General features: G+C 43.5%; 1 protein-coding gene across 1 annotated transcript in view; it reads left to right on the top strand.

Annotated features, from left to right (window-relative positions):
- LOC309562146 (E1A-binding protein p400-like) overlaps window positions 1-25,159 on the top strand; it is a 305,609-nt gene that overhangs the window by 274,520 nt on the left and 5,930 nt on the right. The window contains exons 47-50 of the mRNA XM_082266271.1: window positions 1,455-1,649; window positions 5,014-5,176; window positions 20,458-20,582; window positions 20,978-21,142. Of these exons, the coding sequence (XP_082122397.1) occupies window positions 1,455-1,649; window positions 5,014-5,176; window positions 20,458-20,582; window positions 20,978-21,142 (648 nt within the window). The remainder of the gene's footprint in view (window positions 1-1,454; window positions 1,650-5,013; window positions 5,177-20,457; window positions 20,583-20,977; window positions 21,143-25,159) is intronic.

Consider the following 25,159-nt stretch of genomic DNA (forward strand, 5'->3'; position numbering starts at 1 on the left):
GACACCTTTCCCATGAGAACTCTTACAGGAGTGAATTTCCCTTCCTATGGGTAGACTTCCTCTCACTTCCTGTTGTCTCCCTCTGTTTGTAAGTAGGAGTCGTTTGTAAGTCGGATGTTTGTAACCCGGGGACCGCCTGTATTTCAATGCCCCTCTGTAAAGTGTGGTTTTAATTCCTACATTTGAGAGTCTTCATATTGGAACATATATAGCAATGGATAGTAAGTGCAGATTTGCCTGGAAGCAGCCCTTTACTCCTTTATTATGGAAAATGCTCAGTGAGAGGAGCCATGGTGTTTTTTGCATTGGTGAACTCTTACCTCTTAAGGCCCGTACACACGTACCGATCGTCGGCATACAAACGTCGGTGGACGAAGGATCTGCCGATTGTACGCGTGTTAGTATGGTGCCTCCGACAGATGTCTGCGCACAATCCGCGGACAAAAGTCTTTCGTGCAAACATGAAAATATTTGTATGCCGACACCAGAACGGACGATTGTTCGCCTGTCAGTACACAATTCGGCCGACAGACCGCAGATTTGTAAGACTGGGCATGCTCAGAAAATAGAAAACACAGGGAAAGTTAACCATTACATGACATCACTTCTGCAGTCGGCGGACAAAATTCTTGTGCTGTCCTTGTGCTGTCTTTGCACTTTTCAGCAGACACCGACATCCCGGGGAGAAAAGAGGAACATTTGTAAGCCGACCATCGGTACGTGTGTACGGGGCTTTACGCACATGTTGAAGCAAAGTGATGTTCTTAGAGGATGCTGTGGAAGTGCTTTGACCACTGCGCTGTTTGTCCAACAAAAATTAAACCAAGAGGTTGTGAAGAATCCAGATCCTGCTGTGATGCGTGAACAGTAACTGGAAAACCCATTAAGAAAGGCACATAGTTTTGCATGCGAGTACTTTTTTCATTTGCAGTTTCAGAGTATTTGCACTATAGCCTAACTTGAGATACAAAAACATACATTTAAATATATTCCAGACAAAACACAGCAGGTATAAATTTGCTTGAGGGACCAAATGTACTTAAGAACTCACATATTTAAAAAATGCCAGTGGCATTGTTACTGTGCTAATCATAGCCTGTGCAGATAGCAGAATTGTGGATGAAAACCTGCAGCTGCACCCACTACAGGCTGCCTGCAGAAAACTACAAAGACTGGGGAAGTGGGGGTGGGGCGCCATAATTACAGCAACAGTCACCCTGCACAAGGAAAGAGAGCAGCAGTGACTGTTTGATTAAAGGAAGCTCTAACACAGAAGAAATGTTTCACACTGCATTACTACCCAGGTCTAGCATGAATGCACAAAAGACACCAAAGTATGCCTTGTGCATGTAAACAGTGTTTGCTTCGCCTGGAATTCAGTTAAAAGCTATTCCGCTTTAAATGTTTGTAGCAAAATATGATTACATTGTTGCTATTCTATTTTCCTTTGACAGGAACAGTTAATGAAGTTGCAGAAGCAGAAGCTGCAGCTTTCTCAGCAAGTGGCACAGACAGGAACGCTGGCAGGTACCGCTACACAAGTGCAAGTTCAGCCGCAGCAACCACAGCAGCTGGCAACTGTAACTGCTTCTCGAGGAGGCGCTATGCTTACTGGAGCCACAGTGGCAAATCTACAAGTGACTCGTCTGGTGAGAGTTAAACTGGAAAGGCAAATCTTTAGAGCCGGTTCACACTGCCGCGACCATAAGTCGCCCCACGTCTGAGCGACTTTTTACCGCGATTTTACTGCGACTTTGCCGCGACTTGTGGCTTATATGACAGATGACTTTGTGTTTGGCCGATCAGAATATGATGTGTTGTGACCTAATTCCCCTTTTTTGTTTTTTTTTTTACTCATTTTCTCATTGCCCACCAGTGCCACGTATCAGTGTCCACCAGTGCCACTGCCCACCAGTGCCACGTATCAGTGTCCACCAGTGCCACTGCCCACCAGTGCCACGTATGTGTCCACCAGTGCCACTGCCCACCAGTGCCACGAATCAGTGTCCACCAGTGCCACATATCAGTGCCACGAATCAGTGTCCACCAGTGCCACGTATCAGTGCCCACCAGTGCCACGCATCAGTGCCACAAATCAGTGTCCACCAGTGCCACGTATCATTGCCACGAATCAGTGTCCACCAGTGCCACATATCAGTATCACGTATCAGTGCCACGAATCAGTGTCCACCAGTGCCACGTATCAGTGCCACCAATCAGTGTCCACCAGTGCCACGTATCAGTGTCCACCAGTGCCACGTATCAGTGTCCACCAGTGCCACGTATCAGTGCCACGAATCAGTGTCCACCAGTGCCACATATCAGTGCCACGTATCAGTGTCCACCAGTGCCACGTATCAGTGTCCACCAGTGCCACGTATCAGTGCCACGAATCAGTGTCCACCAGTGCCACGTATCAGTGTCCACCAGTGCCACGTATCAGTGCCACATATCAGTGCCACAAATCAGTGCCACGTATCAGTGCCACGAATCAGTGTCCACCAGTGCCACGTATCAGTGCCACGAATCAGTGTCCACCAGTGCCACGTATCAGTGCCACGAATCAGTGTCCACCAGTGCCACGTATCAGTGCCACTAATCAGTGTCCACCAGTGCCACGTATCAGTGCCACTAATCAGTGTCCACCAGTGCCACGTATCAGTGTCCATCAGTGCCACGTATCAGTGTCCACCAGTGCCACATATCAATGCCACGAACTAGTGTCCACCAGTGCCACGAATCGGTGTCCACCAGTGTCACGTATCAGTGCCACGAATCAATGTCCACCAGTGCCACGTATCAGTGCCACAAATCAGTGTCCACCAGTGCCACGAATCAGTGTCCACCAGTGCCACGTATCAGTGCCACGAATTAGTGTCCACCAGTGCCACTTATCTGTGTCCACCAGTGCCACTCACACAGACCAAGCAGAGATAATGGAATATATATACCATTACAAATATATATATATATATATATACCAAATAGGCATGGCTGCAATGTGGGGAATGCCTGGCTAATCTTTCTTCTTCCTGGAAAGTCTGATAACAAGTCGCTTCAATTAAGATAAGGAGGCGTCTCCCATTGAAGTATATGGGACAAGTCGGATCACAGGTCGCCTAAAAGTAGTACATACAGGACCCTTTTCTGAAGTCGGAGCGACTTCAGTAGTGCCAATTAAGACGGCACTGATTGATTAACAAAATAAAGTTGGGGGGAGTACCGCGCTTTAAAAGTGCTTAAATAACATAGAAAAAAATATATAAATATGTGAAAAAGTGCCAAAGTGCTTCTTAAATAATATTAAAATTAATGTGTCTTAATGTATACAATAAATACAATCCAATGCAAATCATACAATAAATATAATAGGTGATGAAATATTCACTAAACAAAAATAGATCTTGTTGAAACCAACTATATCAATCCATTATACAGTGAAAAATTTATATAAAATTAAAATCGGTGACTTATTTAAATATAACAAGTGCTCTAAATAGGTGATATCCAATAAAGTGCTGAAGTGTCCTTTTAAAATTATTTTTATAAATATATAGTGTGATGAACACAATCTTCTTAATCCAATTTTGACATGCAGGTGCTTCGTGCGGTGCCCACTAGGTGTCCTAAGCGCTCACCTCACTGCTCCTTTAAAAGAGCCTTAGGTTGTGTGCCCCAGTATGCTGTTCCTTCCTCCTTATTGGCATATATGTACCATTATGAATCCTTGGTTATATCTCCCTTGTAAATGCAGCTATCTTCCAGGGGATATATGCGGTTCTTTGTATCTCCAAAAAAATCAAATTGGGCCCAACATAGTGAAGTACGTCCCATAAATTTTATTAAGAAAAGTAAGAGTAACACTCACATTGTTTTGCGTCTTGTTTCTAGCATAACATACGATCCTTTGCCGATACGTCACTTCCGGTTTAGCTATCCTACGCGTTACGCTGCGTCATCACGCAGCTTCTTCCAGGGATCCCTGGAAGAAGCTGCGTGATGACGCAGCGTAACGCGTAGGATAGCTAAACCGGAAGTGACGTATCGGCAAAGGATCGTATGTTATGCTAGAAACAAGACGCAAAACAATGTGAGTGTTACTCTTACTTTTCTTAATAAAATTTATGGGACGTACTTCACTATGTTGGGCCCAATTTGATTTTTTTGGAGATACAAAGAACCGCATATATCCCCTGGAAGATAGCTGCATTTACAAGGGAGATATAACCAAGGATTCATAATGGTACATATATGCCAATAAGGAGGAAGGAACAGCATACTGGGGCACACAACCTAAGGCTCTTTTAAAGGAGCAGTGAGGTGAGCGCTTAGGACACCTAGTGGGCACCGCACGAAGCACCTGCATGTCAAAATTGGATTAAGAAGATTGTGTTCATCACACTATATATTTATAAAAATAATTTTAAAAGGACACTTCAGCACTTTATTGGATATCACCTATTTAGAGCACTTGTTATATTTAAATAAGTCACCGATTTTAATTTTATATAAATTTTTCACTGTATAATGGATTGATATAGTTGGTTTCAACAAGATCTATTTTTGTTTAGTGAATATTTCATCACCTATTATATTTATTGTATGATTTGCATTGGATTGTATTTATTGTATACATTAAGACACATTAATTTTAATATTATTTAAGAAGCACTTTGGCACTTTTTCACATATTTACATATTTATATATTTTTTTCTATGTTATTTAAGCACTTTTAAAGCGCGGTACTCCCCCCAACTTTATTTATCTGTATTGTGTAGGTTACCAATTTTAGTACCTGCAGCATTAAAGGTGCCTATTTTGTAGACAATAATTAGAGAGACAGCGCGAGAATTTCACCAACCCTCTATACTGATTGATTAACATTGCTTTTGTTATGTCAAGCGACCTGGGGCAACACAAGTTGCCTCACAAGTCGCGCTAGTGCGAATGGGCTCTAACGTGATACTGTTTGTTTGAGATGAATGCATTTTAACAATTGTCTTTCTATCTAGTTGCAGGCTCAGGGGCCAATCCAAGCTCAACCGGGGCAGACAGCCCAAGTTGCTCTGGCAAAACCACCGGTGGTATCAGCTGTTGTTTCTGGAGGCGTCACCACCCTTCCAGTTACCATGGCAGGAATCAGTGTTTCTATCAACCAGCCCCAGAAAGCTGCAGGTAGAATACTTTAACATTTGTGGAATTTGATAACATTTTATATTATATTCTGGTAATTTTTCTGAATATTTTGTAAAAGTAGTATTAAACCTTTAGCTATTTTTTTTTTATTTAACACATCAAACCCAATAAAATAAACATTCCCCAGTAATCGGTTTAGAATTCCCACACCAACACTTCACAGCTTTATGCTGCTGTTCCTGCTACCTTAATCCTGCTTCCCTGAGCTTGTGAACTTCTCAGGAAAGAGTTAACAGTTGACAATGCAGTCTGTAGTTAGTCCATTAGCTTGAAGAAGGGAAAAGGAAGGAGGAGCAGAGGAGTGTCTTGCCATCCTAGGCCACGGGGCTGTGTGTTTCAATTGAGTGTAGGGAGACCTAGCTGTAGTCCCTGTACTTAAGGGTGGTGCCTTGGGACACTGCAAGAGAATTGAACCATTCTGAAACCAGAAATCCAGACAGCTGTCATGGCACCAGCTTTAACCGGTACAAGAAGCAGCATATTCGGTAAATGCAGAAAGGAAAAAGAACAGTGCCATCTAAGTGCAGCAATAGTGATACATTTTATTCCAAGGAAAAATAAAATTCACAAGATAACAATAATTTTGATTGCCTTACGAAGGAGCACGCATGCTCCAAACATGCACACCGCTCACTCCTCCCTTAAAACCTGATGTGATATCGGTGGCCCTGTCGGAGTGTACCAGAGTCCCAGGAAGCGTTGGGAGCCACCAGCGCAGCTAGAACCAGTGGCAACCTCATCCTTCACCCACAACCCATCCTCCCTTGGAGTGAATGAACCCTGTAATACCACTACATGCGCTGACCACTTTGTTATCTTGTGAGTTGTATTATTTATCCTTGGAATAAAATGCATCACTTTTGCTGCACTTAGATGTCGCTGTTCAAACATGTTATATTTACCTCCGCAGTGGTTTTGCACAGACCAGCTTGGATCCTCCTCTTCTAAGGTTCCTCTTTGCTGCTCCTCGCCCCTCCTTGCTGTCGAGTGCCCTCACAGCAAGCAACTTGCTATGGGGGCACCCGAGCCAAGCTGCAGCTCCCCGTGTCCATTTAGACATGGAGCTGCGGTTCAGCCCCGCCCCCTCTTTCTCCTAAATGGCTAACTGACTTTGACAGCCGCGGCAGCCAATGACACTACGGCTGTATCTTAGCCAATCAGGAGGGAGAATCCCGGAGGGCTGAGAGACTAATGGACATCGCTGGATAGAGAATGGGATCTAAAAGGTACGTTTTGGGGGCTGCTACACACAGAAGGCTTTTTTTTCATAAAGAGGAAGTAAATCCGTTTTTTTTTTTTCTTCCCTGCAAAGTAAATGCATAATGTGCTAGTAAGCATTGCATACTAGCACATTAAGTGACAACTGCAAACAAAGCCTGCGTTGTCCCCAATGGTGGCCACATCCATCTTCTCCTGTCTTGCTTCTGGGTCTGTGGACTCCGGTTGTATTACTGGCGTGCGCGGGAGCCGCCGGTCACGGCACAGGGCTCTGAAGAAATGGCACGGGCAGCCGTTTCTTCAGAGAACAGTGCAAGTTTAGGAGATATTTACAGTACCTATAGGTAAGCCTTATTTAAGGCTTACCTAGAGGTAAAAGTTATGAAGGTGGGTTTACAACCACTTTAATGCATAGAATATATTTAGATAAAAATAAAAAACTCCAGAGTTTACAACTACTTTAATATCGCTTTATGTGTATACAAAAACATTATATTAATTGTACAGTTCACAGTAACTGATGCTACCCTCAGGTGACTGGACACTGGCAAAAGCTTTGCGAAGACCCCCCCAGTGTATTTATATAACCATAGTTTTTTGCTGGTGTCCTTAGGTAATGGGCCACTTCCCATGTTGGGGAAGATTTTCTTCTATATTTTAGCAGATTTTTCGACTGATTTATATCTTGGTCTGACTGCTTTTTGGCTTATGGCTTGCTAGCAGTTTCTGGATCGCATACCCTCAGAGTATACCTTGGGAACCATATACAAAAGCTGCAGCAGCAAGGTCAGCCTGTAATGTTTCCTTTAGGTGCTGGATTCATGTTAGGTGCTCATCCTAACATTTTGTGCAAGGATGCTATACAGGGCCCTGGTCCATATCTCGAACATCCAGACCCTGAAGAACGGGACCATCGATATGAACAAGGTGTGAGTTATACTTTCTATCTATTCAGACATCAATGTAGTCCTTGCATTGCTGAAAAAATCATCGCACTCGGTGGTGCTGTTTTTAAACCAATATTTATATCCTGAACATTAAAATCCTATGGTGTTTTGGATACAAGAATCCTGAGCCTATTTTTTTTCAACCATTCCCCAAATGCTAATGCTAACATGTCTCCCTTTAGGTTGACTGCATTCTTCTTGGGCTCCTTCTCAGAGATTTTATCTGTGTTACCTGGGTCTAATCCTGACATTCACATTCTCCCTTCTTTACAACATTTGTGTCTATATCTGGTCCCAGGTTTAAGAGATAGTGGTAGCGGGGTGCTGGATACAGATTTTCACAGGTCATAAAAATGCAGGCCAAGTCATCATTTGAGCCCAATTCGCATGTATTTGGCAGCTCACCATAAAAAAGGTGAGTTCTCAACCGGAGTTGAAAAATGCAAGTGCAGTCACTCAAAGGGTGCGCCAAATGAAAAACCCATAGGAGTCCAGAGTCTTTATTGTTCAACTGGTTACAACAAGAAGGGCAAAAGACAGCCGCATTTCAGGGCCAAACAATCCCCCACTCTTTGCAACTTCTGCTGTGAGCACCAGCACTGACTGTTGACTGCTTAAGAGTACTTTTCAGTCCATTTAACATTCTGCCATTTCACCCAGCCCTCATAAAGGGGATTTTGTGGCCCCGTAAAGCACACTGCCTGTCTTTTTCCCTGCTTGGTGTACCTAGGTGAACAATAAATACTTTGGACTCTTAAGGATTTTTCACTTGGTGCTCTTTGACCTATTAAGCTTAGTCCCAGGTTCTGGGACTGACTCTCTTTCGCACCCCTTGGTTGACCCTCCATGAGAACTTATCCCAAGTTCTTCTTGTCGACTCTTTCAAGGTAGACCGTGCCCTGTTTTCTCCATTTAGGGTCAGTAGGCGTCTTCTCATTACATATGCCCCTCATTCCTAGGGGTATGTTGATCACTACCTCCATACTCTGCAACTGTGTGCAGTAGTTCTCACCTAATGTGACGATATGAACCCTTATCCCCTCATCCTGCAACTCATTCTGTTTGGCAAATGGATTTGCCAAGCACCTAGTGTTTTCCCTTGGCAGCCATACTTCTTGGCTTCCATATTTTCTTCTTGGGAGCCCCATTTTTTTCTTCTCCTGCATGGGGACAAAGTGTCCTGGAAAGCAACCCTTCTTGCTTTCTTGGTCCTTCTTGCGTCTTCCTACTGCCCTTTGTGGGAATTTCATTCTCCCTCCACGTCACGCATTTTTCCATTAATTTTTTAGTTGGGGGCTAGGATTGTCCTCTATGGCTACCTGCCACACCTGACCCCACTTCTGTTTTCTCCTAGGGGTGGTCCCTCTGTGGAATTCCTCTTTTTCCCCCAGCTGGGTGGGTATTTTGCCTTTTTCTAGGGGTTTAGTTAATTTAACGGAAAATTGCGTGGTCGTGCGAGACTCTACAGCAATAAAATTGATGTCCTTTTTTTTCCACAAATAGAGCTTTCTTTTGGTGGTATTTGATCACCTCTGCGATTTTTATTTTTTGCGCTTTAAAGAAAAGAGCGACAATTCTGAAAAAAAATATATATATTTTTCACATTCTGCTGTTTAAAATTCCACAAAAAAATATTTAATCAAAAGTTGTCATCCTTTTTAGACCAATTTTTATTCTGCTACATATTTTTGGTAAAAAAATAATCGCAATAAGCATATTTTGATTGATTTGCGCAAAAGTTATCACATCTACAAACTAGGGGAAAGACTTGTTATTTTTATGGTGGCGATCTGTGAGACGTTTTACAGGGGTTGCCCCTACAAAATTTAATAAAATATTGGACAGATGGCTCAGGGAGCCCTCTGCGTGGTCTTAATATGTAATGATTTAGCTGGGGCCTCCCTGGTTGTTTTTTTTCTTTTTTTTTCTTTTTTTTTACTACCTTTTTGCTCGCTCCCATGAGGCCCGCCCCTGACTGCATGTGCCCACCTCCCCTCATCTGTTCCCCCCTTTTGCAAGTAATTCTTCCGTGCTGCCCTTATCTCCTCTCTGCATATGTATACCTGTTTGCATTCCCATTGAGTGTACCTTTGCTGTATGTTGCAATCTTTTATTTTTATTCTTCAATAGTTATTTTTTTGCTATTAAAAAAAAACTTCTATCATTTTTTTTTTCATTGAGGTATTTACTTTAACTTCCTGCCCTGGAAACACAAAAGATTAAGATAATCGGAATATTGACGTACATGTAAATTCCTTATCTTGGGAGTACAATGCAGGCCACGGGTTCCTCTCCTCTTTTCTCTGTGATCTTACTGGTTCCTAACAAACTGAGGCCTCACTGGGCTATATGGATACACTGGGAAAATTAGCAAAAATCCTTCTATAGTGAGGGAAATTCCCCACTTGCAGTCATGGGAGCAAGTGTCCCCTTTGGAAGATTTACCCGTTTGGTGCCAGCAGTAATATTTTTGATTTTCTGTCCCTTTTCTGTGCCCGGCAGTGCGCACAGGGCTCACTAGAGGATGTCGGGCCCTCAGGCCACCCTCATGAAGTCTGTTTCTGATTGTTTGGTCAAAGACATTCACTCCAGAGGCCTGCTGGAAGTCATTTTGTAGGGCTCTGGCAGTGCTCATCCGGTTCCTCTTTTCACAAAGGAGCAGATACCAGTCCTGCTGATGGGTTAAGGACCTTCTACGGCCCTGTCCAGCTGTCCTATAACAACTGCCTGACTCCTGGAAACTCCTCAATACTCTTGAGACTGTGCTGGGAGACGCAGCAATGGCACATATTGATGTGCCACCCTGGAGGAGTTGGACTGCCTGTGAAACCTCTATAGGCTCCAGGTATCGCCTCATGCTACCAATATTGACACTGACCCTAGCCAAATGCAAAACTAGTGAAAAACAGTCAGAAAAAGATGAGTAGGGAAAAAACTGTCAGTGGCTTACACCTTTAAAACCATTCCTGTTTTGGAGGCTGTCTCATTGTTGCCCATTTACTGCACCTGTTATTAATTTTATTAACACCAAAGCAGCTGAAACTGATTAACAACCCCCTCTGCTACTTAACTGACCTGATCAATATCCCAGTTTTATTGACTTGATGCTCTACTCTGATTAAAAACTTATTTTTTTAATCTATGTATATTATAAAAGCTCAATGGAATTTTGTATAGTAATACATTTTGCAACATTCAGAGTGAAAAAAATGTGTATGAAATCTGGCACACCTTAAAGACTAAATGTGCTTTAAGTACTTCTCTATATTCTCTGTGTTCCGGTGCGTTTAAGTGAATGGGGTGCAAAATCACACCGCACGGTAATGTGTGAACTGGCCCTAAAACATGGTTAAAAAATTTTTGCTGGAGCTTGACACAGGGCATTCCGGTCTGAATGCAGATTGTTTGCATAACGCTAACATTAAAAAAACATGATATACTCGAAACCATGTGGGTCTGCCTTCCAACCAGAGGGGAATCTTTCCTTAGAATTAGTGTAGTATACAGACCCCCAAGACAGACTGAAGATTATGATAACTTGACAAGATAACTCAAATGGCAATTATGGGAGAGGTTTTGATTATGGGGTAAATTCAACATGCTTGACATTCATTTTCAAACTGCCATTACAAGCAGGAGCAGGGATGTAATGGAAGCACTGAATGGGGTTTCTCTGTAACCATTAGTAAAATGCCCAACTCAAGATGACCATATTCTAGATCTAGTACTGACAAATGACGATCGACTGTCTGATGTTGAGACGGGAGAGAATTTGGGTTCTAGTGATCACCAATGTCTTTGCTTTGATATTAAAGCAATAACTGAAAAATCTTATACAAAAACAAAAGTTTCTCTTTCGTTCATTGACGGGCACAGCTCCTGATCTTGTTAACCATTGGGTTATACTGCCCCCTACAGGAGTAGGACACTAGGCAGAAAAAAAGTCTGGCTGCGACTATCTATCGGCTGTCCCAGTGGGTATACTCCATCTCTCTGCTATAGGTACTATAGCATATAGGTTTTTTTCTGCCTAGTCAGGAGCATTATCCTCAATAATAGGCTTTATTAGTACAACATGTAAAATGGCTACTCACAAACAAAGGTAGAAAATAGTCATATCAAGCTCAATCCCTCCAATGTTAGGAATAGTCCATGCATTAGTCCATAATCCTGTTAAGATGACGGCTGACGTGTTTCGAGGCTCAGCCTCTTCCTCAAAGCCACTGTGTTATGACCTACTCGTAAGTATTCAATAATTCGAACCTCCTCCCTCAGGTCTTAGGAGCCCCTCCCTCTAGGGGTGTGGCAGTGATGCTATATCCCTCTCTCTTGCAGCACTGCCAATTAACCCCCAACAGGGCTGGTTAATGGAACCCATGTAATGAATGTACCACATTTTCATCATCAAAACAAGTTAAAACAGTTATACATACAATTAAATAGAATTAATCCACAAAGTGCAGCTACTGTAGTTAGCATCCATAATAACATAATACGCATAATCACTTATGAGGATAGAACTGGTATTAGATATGATCTATAAAAGCGTTTAAAAGACTTACATTAATAATGGGGGACCATGTGTACTAATGGTCCCCCATTATTAGTGTAAATCTTTTAAACGCTTTTATAGATCATATATAATACCAGTTCTATCCTTATAAGTGATTATGCATATTATGTTATTATGGATGCTAACTACAGTAGCTGCACTTTGTGGATTAATTCTATTTGATTGTATGTATAACTGTTTTAACTTGTTTTGATGATGAAATTGTGGTACATTCATTACATGGGTTCTATTAACCGGCCCTGTTGGGGGTTAATTGGCAGTGCTGCAAGAGAGAGGGATATAGCATCACTGCCACACCCCTAGAGGGAGGGGCTCCTAAGACCTAAAGGGGGGAGGTTCGAGTTATTGAATGCTATTTAAACTTATGAGTAGGTCATGACACAGTGGCTCTGAGGAAGAGGCTGAGCCTCGAAACACGTCAGCCGTCATCTTAACAGGATTATGGACTAATGCATGGACTATTCCTAACATTGGAGGGATTGAGCTTGATATGACTATTTTCTACCTTTGTTTGTGAGTAGCCATTTTACATGTTGTACTAATAAAGCCTATTATTGAGGATAATGCGCTAGGTCGGTGCGCCCTTTTTTGTTTCTTTTTACCTGTAGTACTGTTGGGCTACCCCAGTCCTTTTTGGGCAGCAAGACTCTGGCCATCCGAGACGCCATATGTGAGTCCCGTGGGAAGTGTGGTCGGGGAGCTTGGATTCTAAGCGCAGGAGAGAGGTGGTATCACCATATTGTTTTGGACCTGTTCAGGATCGCCTGTGGGGTGTCGTGCGGGCCGGGGAGGGGGGGGGTGCCCTCCCAGCACCCGAACATGTGGTTTTCAGGGGGGAGTTGTCCTGGTGGGCTCTCCTGCCAGGGCCCTCTTTTACTGTTACAATGTCCTTGGTGTCCCCTGTGGGTCCCGAGCGCTGCATGGATCCGCCATTTTGTCGTGGATGGGATGGCTGGCTGTATATACGGCCTCTTCCACTACCGCCATACATGAAGATTGTATTAGTGCGGGAAACTTTAAAAATAGAGAATGCAGCTGCGTCAGAGGCGCCGGTCACCTTCGGTACCTGAAAATCCTCAAAAGCGGCAAAGGTTTTTCCTTTTCCTGCCTATTTTGACAAATTTGTCGCGAATCAGTGGGGTTGCACTAAACGCAATGTGGTGGTTCCTAAGCATTTCGCTAGAAGGTACCCCTTTGAAGAGTCCCTGTTAAAAAAGTGGACGATCCACCTGTGGTGAATTCTCAGGTTTCCAGGCTGAACAAATCCACTCTAATTCTGGTGGAGGAGTCTCGGGCTTTTAAGGACCCTTTTGATAGGAAAGCGGAGACCTTGGTCAGGCACATGTTTACTATGGCTGGTTCGGTCTTTAGGCCGGTGTTCACCATTGCCTTGGTGTCCCAGACCTTGACGGAGTGGGCTAGGCTTTTGAACCAGGATCTGGAGGGGGAACAGCTTCCCCCTGCCTTTGCGGAGCTGGCGGACCAGTTGGTCCAGGGTTTACAGTTTATCTGTGATGCCTCTCTGGATGCGGCTCCTTTAGTTTCTAGGCTGTTCATGACAGCAGTGGTCTTTCGGCGCATGATATGGCTGAAATGCTGGTCTGCGAACCAAGCTTCTAAGAAGGCCTTATCAGATCTCCCCTTTGTGGGTGATCGCCTGTTTGGGTCTTTCCTGGATGAAATCATTAAGGGAGTCACAGGAGGGAAGAGTACTCTCCTCCCGCAGGCTTCCAGTGGCAAGGAGTCTCATTGCAGTCGTGGTCCTTTTTTTCTTGCCTCATAAACGGCTTTTTCATCCCTCAGGGTCTCAATACAAAGGATCCAAATCCGTTAGGACCGTCTCCAGAGGTGCCAAAAGGCCCTGGCCTGGTAGGCAGAGAGCAGGTCCTTCCAGACCTGCAGACAAGCCCTCTTCTGCCTGAAGGGTGGTGCCCTCACCTGCATATGGGGTGGGGGAACGTCTTTGTTTTTTTCTGGACCCTTGGACCTCTCTGATTCAGGACAGGTCGGTTCACGAATTGATTCGGTCCGGCTACAAGATCAAATTTTGGTCTTATCCTCCAGAGAGGTTTTTTCCTTCCAACCTGCATTTGTCCCCAGACCGCCCGTGTGGTCCCTTCGGGGCAGTACAAGGGGTGATTGTACCGTTTCCAAACTCGGAACGTTTTCGGGGTTTTTATTCAAACCTGTTTACAGTTCCCAGGAAGTAAGGCAAAGTTCGTCTAATCCTTGACCTCAAAGCCCTGAACCGCTTTGTGTGGGTACAGAAGTTCCGAATGCAGTCCATTCGTATGGTAGTGGTATCTCTTCATCAAGAGGATCTTTTGGCCTTTATCGATATCAAGGACGCTTGCCTCCTTATCCTAATATATGTCGGGCATCAGCGCTTCCTCCGCTTTTCCATGGGCGAGGGGCTCTATCAATTTGTGGCGTTACCCTTTAGTCTCGCCTCAGCTCCTCCAGTATTTACAAAAGAGTTGGCTCTGGTGTTAGCATTGTTACCTCCGCCGGGGATTGCTGTACTGTGGTACGTGGACGATCATCTTCTGCAAGCAGAGTCTCCGACTGCTCTAAAGGAAAACCTGGACATCACTGTGTGGACTGTGCAGGAGTTTTGTTGGACATTAAATTTCCAGAAGTCTGTTCTGATTCCATCCACAAAGTTGGACTATCTACGTCTGACGTCTTGGCCTCAGCCAGGGTGTTTTTTCCGCTGGACAAGCTCCAGAAGCTGCAGGATGCCATTCGACTTCTGTTGTTCAGCAGACTATCGTCTCTCAGGATTTGCATGCGGGTGCTGGGCCTGATGGTGTCTACCTTCCAATTGCACAGTTCCACACAAGACCTCTACAGAGAGAGATTCTTGCCAAGTGGGACAAGAATCCACACTCTCTAGACAATCTGATTCTTCTGAGCTGGGGTACAAGGGGGGGTCCTTAACCTGGTGGCTTCATTCTCCGGCTCTTCGACAGGGAAAATTCTTCCTTCCCCTGTACTGGACGGTGGTCACCACGGATACCAGCCTGTCCGGGTGGAGAGGTGTCTTGGGCACAAAATATGCTCAGGGGGTTTGGACTCTGGGGGAGTCCAGACTTCAAATTAATGTCCTGGAACTTCGGGCGATGGAAAATTGACAGGCGGATTACCTCAGTCGACAGGCTTTGGACCAGGGAGAATGGTCACTTCATCTGGAGGTGTTTCATCTGCTGTGTCTCCGGGAAACTCCCAGAGTGGACCTTTTGGCCTCTCGCCGCTACAGGATGGTGCAGAGTTTCGTAGCAAGGTCTCGGGATCCTCTAGCAGGCGCTACAGACGCACTGGTGGCTCCCTGGGATATATGCCTTTCCTCCTCTGAAATTTCTGCCGAGGCTTCTGCGAAGGATCAAGGCAGAAGGAATTCCGGTCATCCTGGTGGCCCCAGACTGGCCTTGCCGGTCTTGGTATGCAAGTCTAATTCAGCTGGTTGCCGATGTCCCTTGGCAACTACCTCTCAGAAAAGACCTATTGGCCCAAGGGCCGATCTTTCATCCTGCTTTACAGTCGCTGGCTTTAACTGCTTGGCTGTTGAAAGCCAGGTGCTGAAGGATAGGGGGCTGTCTGACTCTGTGATTCCCACGCTGTCCTCCATCAGACGACAGTGGTGCAGGTTTGTAAGGCGGCCACCTGGTCATCTGCGCACACTTTTACAAAAATGTATAAATAGATGTGCTGGCATCTGTGGATGCTGTTTTTGGTCGCAAAGTTTTGCAGGCCGCTGTTTGAGAGGACTAGTCCTCTTTGAGGGTGTAGTTTTTATCAGGTGAGCTCCAGTGGTTCCTGTTTGAGCTCCATGTTACCTGGTTGGCTAGGTTTAGCCTTTTTGGGAATTGTTTCTGCTGTGTTTTTTTCCCACCCCTAATGTTTTACACTGCTTTGGGACGCCCCAATGGTCAGGAAGACTCTGGAGCTGTGTCGAACAAAAGAGAAAAATGGATTTTTGTCTTACCGTAACACGGTAACGGTTGACGGACACAGCACCCACCCCTCTATTGAGTTGGGTTATTTTTCTCCTGACACTGCTTGCGACTGAACTGAATGCCTATAGCGGAAATTGGGAGTATACCCCCTTGGACTGCCCCATAGGTGTGGTAAAGCTTTTTCCTGCCTAGTGTCCTACTCCTGTAGGGGGCAGCATAACCCAATGGTCTAGAAGATTCTGGAGGTGTCTCTGTCAATGAACATCAGAGAAAAGGATTTTACGGTAAGACAAAAATCCAGTTTTTCTCTGGGGTTCATTGACGGACAACAGCAACCACTCCTCTGTGGAGTTGTAATTCTTCTGACACTGCTTGTAACAAAACTCCTCCAGTGCAGTCCCCGTTGCCGCCTTGGGACCTCAATTTGGTGCTTTCGGTCCTACAGAAGCCTTCGGAAGATTCCCTTGCTTATGCTGTCTCAGAAGGTGGCTTTTTTGGTGGCTATCACCTCTGTGCGCAGGATGTCGGAATTGGTGGCGTTATCCTGTCCACCTTACTTATTGATTCACAGAGATAAGGTGGTTCTTCGCCCCTATCCGTCGTTCCTCCCAAAGGTTGTCTCTGATTTTCATTTGAATGAAGACATTGTGTTGCCTTTCCCTGTGTCTCAGGCCGAAACATCTGAAGGAAATTGCCTTACGTGCCTTTGATGGGGTCCGGGCAATTAGGGTATACCTGGCAGCTACGAAGTCTTTTAGGAAGTCAAACTTAATATTTATGCTCACGGATGGGCCTCGGAAAGGGTTGTCTGCTTCCTCTGCGACCATTTCCGTTTGGATCAGACAGACGGTGATTCAAGCCTATTCCATCAAGGGTCAGGTTCCTCCTTTCCCTGTCAAGGTGCACTCTACTCGGCACTCAGTGCCTCCTGGGCCTTCCGTCATCGGGCATCAGTGACACAGTTTTGCAAGGCAGCCACCTGGTCGTCGGTGCACACTTTCACAAGTTTCTATAAAGTGGACTTGTTGGCTTCTGCAGATGCTTCTATTGGCCACAAGGTTTGCAGGCTGCGGTTTAGAGGACTTGATCCTCTTTGAGGGTGTATTGTTTTTTTCAGGTGGGCTCCAGTTTTGGTTGAGCTCCTGTTGCCTGGTTGGCTACTGTTTAGCCTGGGGATTTTTTTTTTTTGCTGTTCCCATCCCTCATGTTTAAAACTGCTTTGGGACATCCCAATGGTTTTGAAGATCAGGAGCTGTGTCCGTCAATGAACGAAAGAGAAATGAGATTTTTGTAAAATCCATTTCTCTGACATTAATTGACTGACACAGCACCCACCCTTCTGTGGAGTTGTAATTCTTCTGAAACAGAGTACCTATAGCAGAGAGAGGTAGTATACCCCCTGGGACTGCCCATAGGCATAGCCAGACTTTTTTTCTGCCTAGTGTCCTACTCCTGTAGGGGACAGTATAACCCAATGATTAGGAAGATTAGGAGCTATGTCCTTCAATGAACCTCAGAGAAATTGTTTTTACGGTAAGTCAAAAATCCCATTTTTAGATTTCAAAAGGACATATTTTGCTGAAATGGGGAAATTTCTGAAAAATTAGTTGAAAGGGTGGGGTAAATTGACAGGAGTAAGTAATCAGTGGGCACTATTAATATCTACCATCCTGGAGTCAACTAGATTATATGTCACGCAAGTTAGTAAAAATAAACTGAAGAAAAAAAACAATATGATTCACTAAAGAGTTAAGTAGGATAGTAAAGGGACAAAAATAGCATATAGAAGATTCAAGGAATCAGGAGTTTTAGCTGACCGAGAACAGTAGAAAAATATATTATCAGAGCTTGTAAAATATGTGTATCTAAACTGCGCAAACTGTTAGGTAAAATATTGATAAGCTGCTGACACCACAACCGACGTGTTGTATAAGTTAAAAGAGAAACAGTGCAGCGCTAAACTTGACACAACAAAAATGCCACAATCATAAATTAAGGGATATAATGCAAACACAATTGTATCAATAGAAAGAAAAACTTGAGTCCAGTGAATAACTCATTAGTGCATATAAAACAAAGTCCCAGGTGTAAATGAAACATCCATAGACATCATGAGGTGATAGTGACTTCAGAAGATCCCCACACCAACAGAAAATGAATGCGCTCACCAGAACGTATGAACCCAAGTTACAGTATAGTAAATGGGTCATACAAGCTGAATGACATAAATGTCCCCCAACGTGACTGGATCACCGGATGAACCAAGGCAGGAATCCACAAAGTTCTCCAATGATGTTGCCAGGAAATCCTGTTCACAGATGAATATAGAGGGATAAACCAAACAACACGGACATAGTGTAAAACTGTTATGGACAATTTATTAAGAATACAGGAGTACACTTACAAACTTCCCCAGGAATAAAGCAGTCAATGTACAGGATGGCCCTTGTGACGTACTGACGCATTTCGTTATTACTAACATATTCATAGGAGGTTGCCCTACTGAGTTATTCACTGGACTCACGTTCTTCTTTCTATATTGTTTGTGCTGCCAAGGACAGAAAGAGGATATTGCAAAATCTATTAAGAAAGGAAATCAAAATTTTTTTAGGTACATAATTGATAAAAGGAAAAAATAAAATAGATCACTAAAATGAAAACTGAGCTCAACACTTATGTTGAGGGAGACCTGGATGTAGCAAACCATTTAAACATTTACTTCTGTTCAGTCTTCGCAAAAATAAATTGCACTAACAATAACAACATTGGTTCTAGTAATTTCGGTTCATTTTTAAGATTTCTGGAGACAGAGGTTGCAGAGGAACTGGCTCGGTTAAAGCCTAATAAAGCAATGGGCCCTAATGGTATTCATCCCAGTGTTCTAAGAGAACTTAAAAGAGATTGATTAAAAATATATGTTAATGGTCCAACAACTATATCCCTAACAGGAGACGTTCCCCATGACTGGTGGACAGCTAATATTGAACCTATTATCAAGAAGGCCAGCAAGGTGGAAGCTGGCAATTACAGGCCAGTGAGTTTACCATCAGTTGCAGTTAAGTTAATGGAATCACTCCTAAAAAAAAAAGAATCATTAATCACTTAAAAATACACAACTTGCTGGATCCAAAGCAGCATGGCTTTACTGAGGGCAGATCATGTCAGACTAACCTGATTTAATTTTTGGAGTATATACCAATGTTTTGGACCAGGGTGGTGCTGTGGACATAGCATATCTTGAATTTAGCAAGTCATTTTATACAGTTTCACATAATAATCTAGTACAAAAGTTGTACGAACTAGGACTTAACCCTTGGGTGGTTCAGTGGATATGCAGTTGGCTAACAGATATCAGAGTGTGGTTGTAAGTGGGGTTCACTCAGAACAGAGACCAGTCACTAGTGGTGTACCACAAGGCTCTTTACTGGGTCCTGTTCTATTTAATCTATATGTAGGTAATATAACTAAAGCCCTGTTGGGCAAGGTATGTATTTTTGCTGATGATACAAAGGTGTGTGATAGGGTTCATATCCCTTGAGGGGTCTGTAACATATTTGGCATTGCTGGAAGATTGGTCAAAACAGGGGAGACTGCAGTTGAAGAAGAAAAAGATTTAGGGGTACTTATTTCAGATGATTGTAAAATGAGCTAACAGCGTGACGAGGCAGTGGGAAAAGCAAATAGAATTGTAGGATGCATCACAGGAGGGATCACCAGCAGTAGGAAGGAGGTCCTGATTCCCTATATATATCTTTAGTGAGCCCTCATTTAGAATACTGTGTCCAGTTCTGGAGACCTCATTTACAGAAAGATATTGATAAGATAGAATGAGTCCAGAGACGGGTAACAGAAATGGTGAAAGGTTTGGGGGGGGGGGGGGTTGGGGAGTAGGAGAGGTACTTCAAGAACTTAATATGAACAGTCTGGAGGAAAGGGGAGACATGATTGAAACCTTTAAATACATTAAGGGGGTGAATAAGGTACAGAAGGGCAGTTTTTTCAATATGAAACCAAAATCAAGAACACGAGGACCTGACCCCAAACTAACTGGAGGAAAGGTCAAAACGAATCTTAGAAAAGTATTTTACAGAGAGGGTAGTTGATACTTAGAATAAACTACCAGCAGAGGTAGTGAGACAGTCAACAATAAATGGCTTTAAACATGCTTGGGACAAACCTAGATCAATAGTCAGACAATACATTTAATTTTTTAAAATGGGTATGCTCGATGGATTGCTCTCTTTTTCTGCCATCACTTTTCTATGTTTCTATATTTCGGCAGTAGCTGTTCCTACCTATCTCGAGAGGGAGTTAAATAGAAAAAAGCTCATTTTTCCTCCCACAGAAAATGTGATCTTTTGTCTACCCTTCTCTACTGCTGCAGGATAAACAAGTGATGTACCCTCTCCCTCTTGCTAAAAAGTAAATGGTAGTAAGTCTACTCATAGTTCTGATTTTCAAAATATAGTAAATTAACAAACACCTTGCAGGGACTGCTTGGAATTTCATCCTACCACTGTGTCTTTAAACATTTTTGTAGTAAAGCAAATATTTCTGCATGTTTAGGTGGGCAAACTGTTATGGCTCAGCCTTTGCATATGCAGCCCTTGTTGAAGCTGAAGCAACACCATACTGCCCAGCAGCCACAGCAAAAAGCTCTCCAGACTCAGGCTTCCATAGGGCAACAGAAGGTAAGTGGCTTTACTGTTAACTGTGTCTCTTTACCCAAGAGTCTAATGCATCTTCCCTAAAACCGATGGAGTTTAACTGCTCAGGTTTGCTGCCGTATCTGTGTGTGTGTGGCATATCAGTGTTTGTAACATGTAACATTTTATTTTAGCATTGTATTTATGCTGCTAACTTATACTTCATAGACTGCTAAACATTTTTTTTTTTTTTTTTAACATGGATACAAAAAACATTTGTTTTATGTTGTATATTAAATTGTTCCTTTTTATAGACTTCCCAAAAAATAACAAGTGGGATTTTAAGTTTATTATTGCTTTACAGTTTGTGTTTTTAAGTGGTTAATTGGTGATACGTTTATCTCTTCCTATCTGCTTTCCCCTGGGCTTTTAATGCTCAGCCTTACCTCTCCCTCCAGATAACCACACCTCAAGTTTCCACTGCGTCCCAGCATCAAAAAGTCACCTATACCAATCAACAAGCCATTAAAACTCAGTTCCTAACAACCTCCTTAACTCAGGCACAGAAGGCACCTGGAACCCAGCAGGTTCAAGCTCAGATACAGGTATGTTCTAGCGACCAGTAGCAACAATCTGATAATTCTGATGCTGCTGTAAAAACATTTAGTTAACTATGTATCAAATATCCAAAAACGGGGAATAATCCGCGCAATCCACAAAACAAAAAATCTTAAATAGTGATATTCTGATGGCTGCTTACATTCAGTGTTTTCACTACACCCAAATAATATCAAATAAAAAAAAAAATGCAGCGCCAATCAATCAATGATTATAAATAACATAAATAAATAGATGGTGAATAAATAAAGTGCATAAAGTGAAATAGTGCTCCAATAAAGTCCAATCAATTATCAAATAGTCTATATTAAATGACCAAAAATAAATGAATAAAGAAGTCTTCAGTGCTGAATAAATATAAAGTGCTGATGCTCACTCCACACTGTCACTGCACAACATGGGACATACTTGATTAAGGGTAAGTTAGCTCACAAAAGCTATAGAGAGTGTTTGTGTTTTTTTTTTTTTTTCTAAATTTCAGCTTTAAATTTTGGAGTTTTCATAAAAGAGCAAGTAAAATGTAATCCATAATTTGTATAGCCCAACTCCAGGCAAAAAAACGTTTCCTTGTAGTTGGACTGTGCCTGCACTGCAAGGGTTAAGTTCTCATTTTTTCCAAGGGAGGGGAGAAAGCCTTTTACTCGCCTCATCCTCCGCTCCACCAGGAAATTGTGCCCCCGCATGATCCACTGATGGACTGTTGCTGGCATCCTCACGTCCAGAGCAGGTTTGTGGCGGTCTGTGCTCTGAGCTTGATGACATCAGGAACAGTCCACCACTCAAGACTGCTAGAGCGTGTGGTGCAGGAACTGCAGGGACCAGTCTTGTACTTGTGCAGGGAGGATCACAGCATCTGGTAAGTATATGTACCTTCATCTCTTCCCTAGGCAAAAATGAGCAATGTACCCTTGCAGTGCGGGCACAGTGCAACTGCAAGGTAAAACATTTTCTGCTTGGTGTTCAGCTTTAAATATAAATATAGTTATGCTATGAGAACTTGTAACAAACATAAAGTAAATGTTCCAATTTGGCTGCAATATTGGAAATACGCTTTAAGGTTGCTCCCGGTTAATATTTCACTGCTGTGGTTGCCCTGCAACCCCATCTACCCTAGTGCAGATTTTCCGCTTCCCATCCTGTCACTCTAAGCAACCAGTGAATTTCCTTCCAGCTTTCTCTATGGCCACTATGTATTATTTAGTGGGTGCTGTACTGGCTGGAGCCCTGTTGCAAGCCTCCTTATTGCCTTTGGTATTGTAGTGAAATCTAGGCAATGGTGGATTTTATTTGGCCCCTAACCTTTAGATTGTTTTGTTGGGCCTTCACGTCTATCCCTGATGAATATTATTATACAGGATTTATAAAATGGCAACAGTTTGCTCAATGCTTTGCAACATGAGGGCAGACAGTACAGTTACAATATAATTCAATAAATTCAATACAGGAGGAATGAGAGGGCTCTGCTTGTTATAGCTTACAATCTAAAAAGGAGGGTCAAGTGAAACAAAATTTAATTAAGGATGATCTGAGGGAGAAAATAAAAGTACAGTTGATAGGTGGAGGCTTGGGTAGAGAAGAGAATAATTTAATTTGGTTGGTATTTTGAGACCAGGTTAGTGATGAAACTGGTGGCCGAGTCGTGGATGGCTTTGTAAGTTGTATTTTTTATTTATTTTTTTGTAGGTAGCTGTGTAACCCAACACTCTCTAAGCGCCGGTTCACACTACCGCGACGCTACTTCCCGGGGCGACCTCCGAGATCGCGGTGCGAGCAGCGCGCCGCGACCTCGGAGCGGCTGCCACAGACTTCATAACATTGAAGTCTATGGCGGTCGCCTCCTGGTCGCCCCAAAGAAGCTCCAGACCCTTTTTCTAGGTCGGAGCGACTTGTGTCGCTCCTATTAGAACGGGTCCGCAGCTTCCCTATGGGAGGCGACGTGAGGCGACCAGGTCGCCTCACAGGTCGCCCAGGTCGCCCTAGTGTGAACCGAGGCTTAGAATTGCTCTTAGAGTATGTAAAGTAAAGAATTACTAATCCCTCACTGGACTCCAAGAAAACTGTGTTACAGTGAATACAAACATTCTATTTTTATTATGATAAAAACATATGCTTGGAATTAAGTAAAGTTGAAATGTCCCTGATCTTCTGGAACATAACACCCTAAATATGCTAAAAGATTGTTAAATTGAAGCTGTGAAAACAAAATTTATTTTATATTTCCATCAAAGTGTTACTAAACCTGGACCCTGCATTCATTATATCTGGTCTCCCACAGTACACAGAGCATGGAAATGCAATTATTTTAGTAAATATAAACTAATCTTGTGACTTGTATCAGTGAGTGCTGATAGATTGTTGGAGGAGTTTTCATTTCTCCAACGATTGTCCTATCAGGCTTTTCAAGACCCTTGATTATATGTCTGAACATGTCTGGACTGTGCTGATTGAGCCTGTGCTGATCGCATGTACCCTCCCAAGAAAAAAAAAGAAAACTCTAGCAATACACACCAAACTGAGCAGCCTGACTCTATGGACTCTGTAAATATTAGGTTATTTTTTGTGGTCTGTGGGAGGAGGAGATGATCAGAGAAGACAGGATGAAACAGCCTTTTTACACAATGCAGAGGATTAACCCCTCAGGATCCACACTAAGTGGTATAACAAGCATGCTTTACTGCATATACAGACTGATTTTACGGTTATGGGTTTAGTAACAATTACCTGGGGTGGCATCTTTATTGGTAACATAGTGTTCCAAATTTCAATATGCCCCCGTCCACAGAGCACCTTACTCATTACCACACATTTGTAGGGAAGAGTCCCTTGTCCTCTCAACATTGGAATAAGCTGCTTTCTCAGTGAAGGTGTTTGGAAGCTGGCAGTGGGTTATAGGGGGGATGAGGATGACAGGGGTAGTGTAATTGGAAGTTATCAGTGGGTTGCCAGGTGTGATGAGGATGACGGGGTGGGGTGATGGGGTGGTAGTAAGGTTGCAGTGGGTGCCAGGTGTGATGAGGATATGAATGACGGGGATGGGGTGTTAGCAAGGTTGCACTGGGGTGCCAGGTGTAATGATGACGGAGGTGGGGTGTTAGCAAAGTATCAGTGGATTGCTAGGTGTGAAAAGGATATGGAGGATGGGATGGGGTGTTAGCAGGGTTGTAGTGAGGTGCCAGGTGTGATGAGGATGATGGGGTGGGATGTTAGCAAGGTTTCAGTGGGGTGCCAGGTGTGATGAGGATGACGGGGTGGGGTGTTAGCAAGGTATCAGTGGGTTGCTAGGTGTGATGAGGTTGATGGGGGATGTAGTGTTAGTAAGATATCAGTGGGGTGCCAGGTATGATGAAGATGAGGATGGCAGGGGGTGGGGTGTTGGCAATGTATCAGTGGGGTGCCAGGTGTGATGAGGATGGCAGGGGGTGGGGTGCTAGCAAGCTATCAGTGGGTTGCCTGGTGTGATGAGGATAACAGGGGGGGGGTGCTAGCAAGGTATCAGTGGGTTGCCAGGTGTGATGAGAATGGCAGGGGGTGGGGTGCTAGCAAGGTATCATTGGGGTGTCAGGTGTGATGAGGATGAGGATGGCAGGGGGTGGGGGTGCTAGCAAGGTATCAGTGTGTTGCCAGGTGTGATGAAGATGAGGATGACAGGTGGTGGGGTGTTAGTTGCCAGGTGGGATGAGGATGACAGGGGAGAGAGAGAGAAAAAAGGGGAAGGCACAGAAAGAGAGAGAAGGATCACAAATATAAAAAAAAGAAAACCTAACACATTTTTTGCACTATCTGTATTATTTATGAATTTAGAAATTGGGAAATTAATGTATTTTTAAAAGTTTAGAAATATCTATGACCTCAATAACCATGTCTGCAGGCTGTAACTGATGCTGTTGAGAAATCAAAAAAGAACACTGCAAAAAAGTAGAGTGTTGGTTTTTCCTTTATGGAATCACTCCTCTTAACATCCACTGTAGCCTTTGTCCTCATGCTCTAATGGGAGATGCAGCATC

The sequence above is a fragment of the Pelophylax lessonae genome, assembly GCF_965119305.1.
Source record: "Pelophylax lessonae genome assembly, chromosome: 1".
NCBI classification, from domain to species: Eukaryota; Metazoa; Chordata; class Amphibia; order Anura; family Ranidae; genus Pelophylax; species Pelophylax lessonae.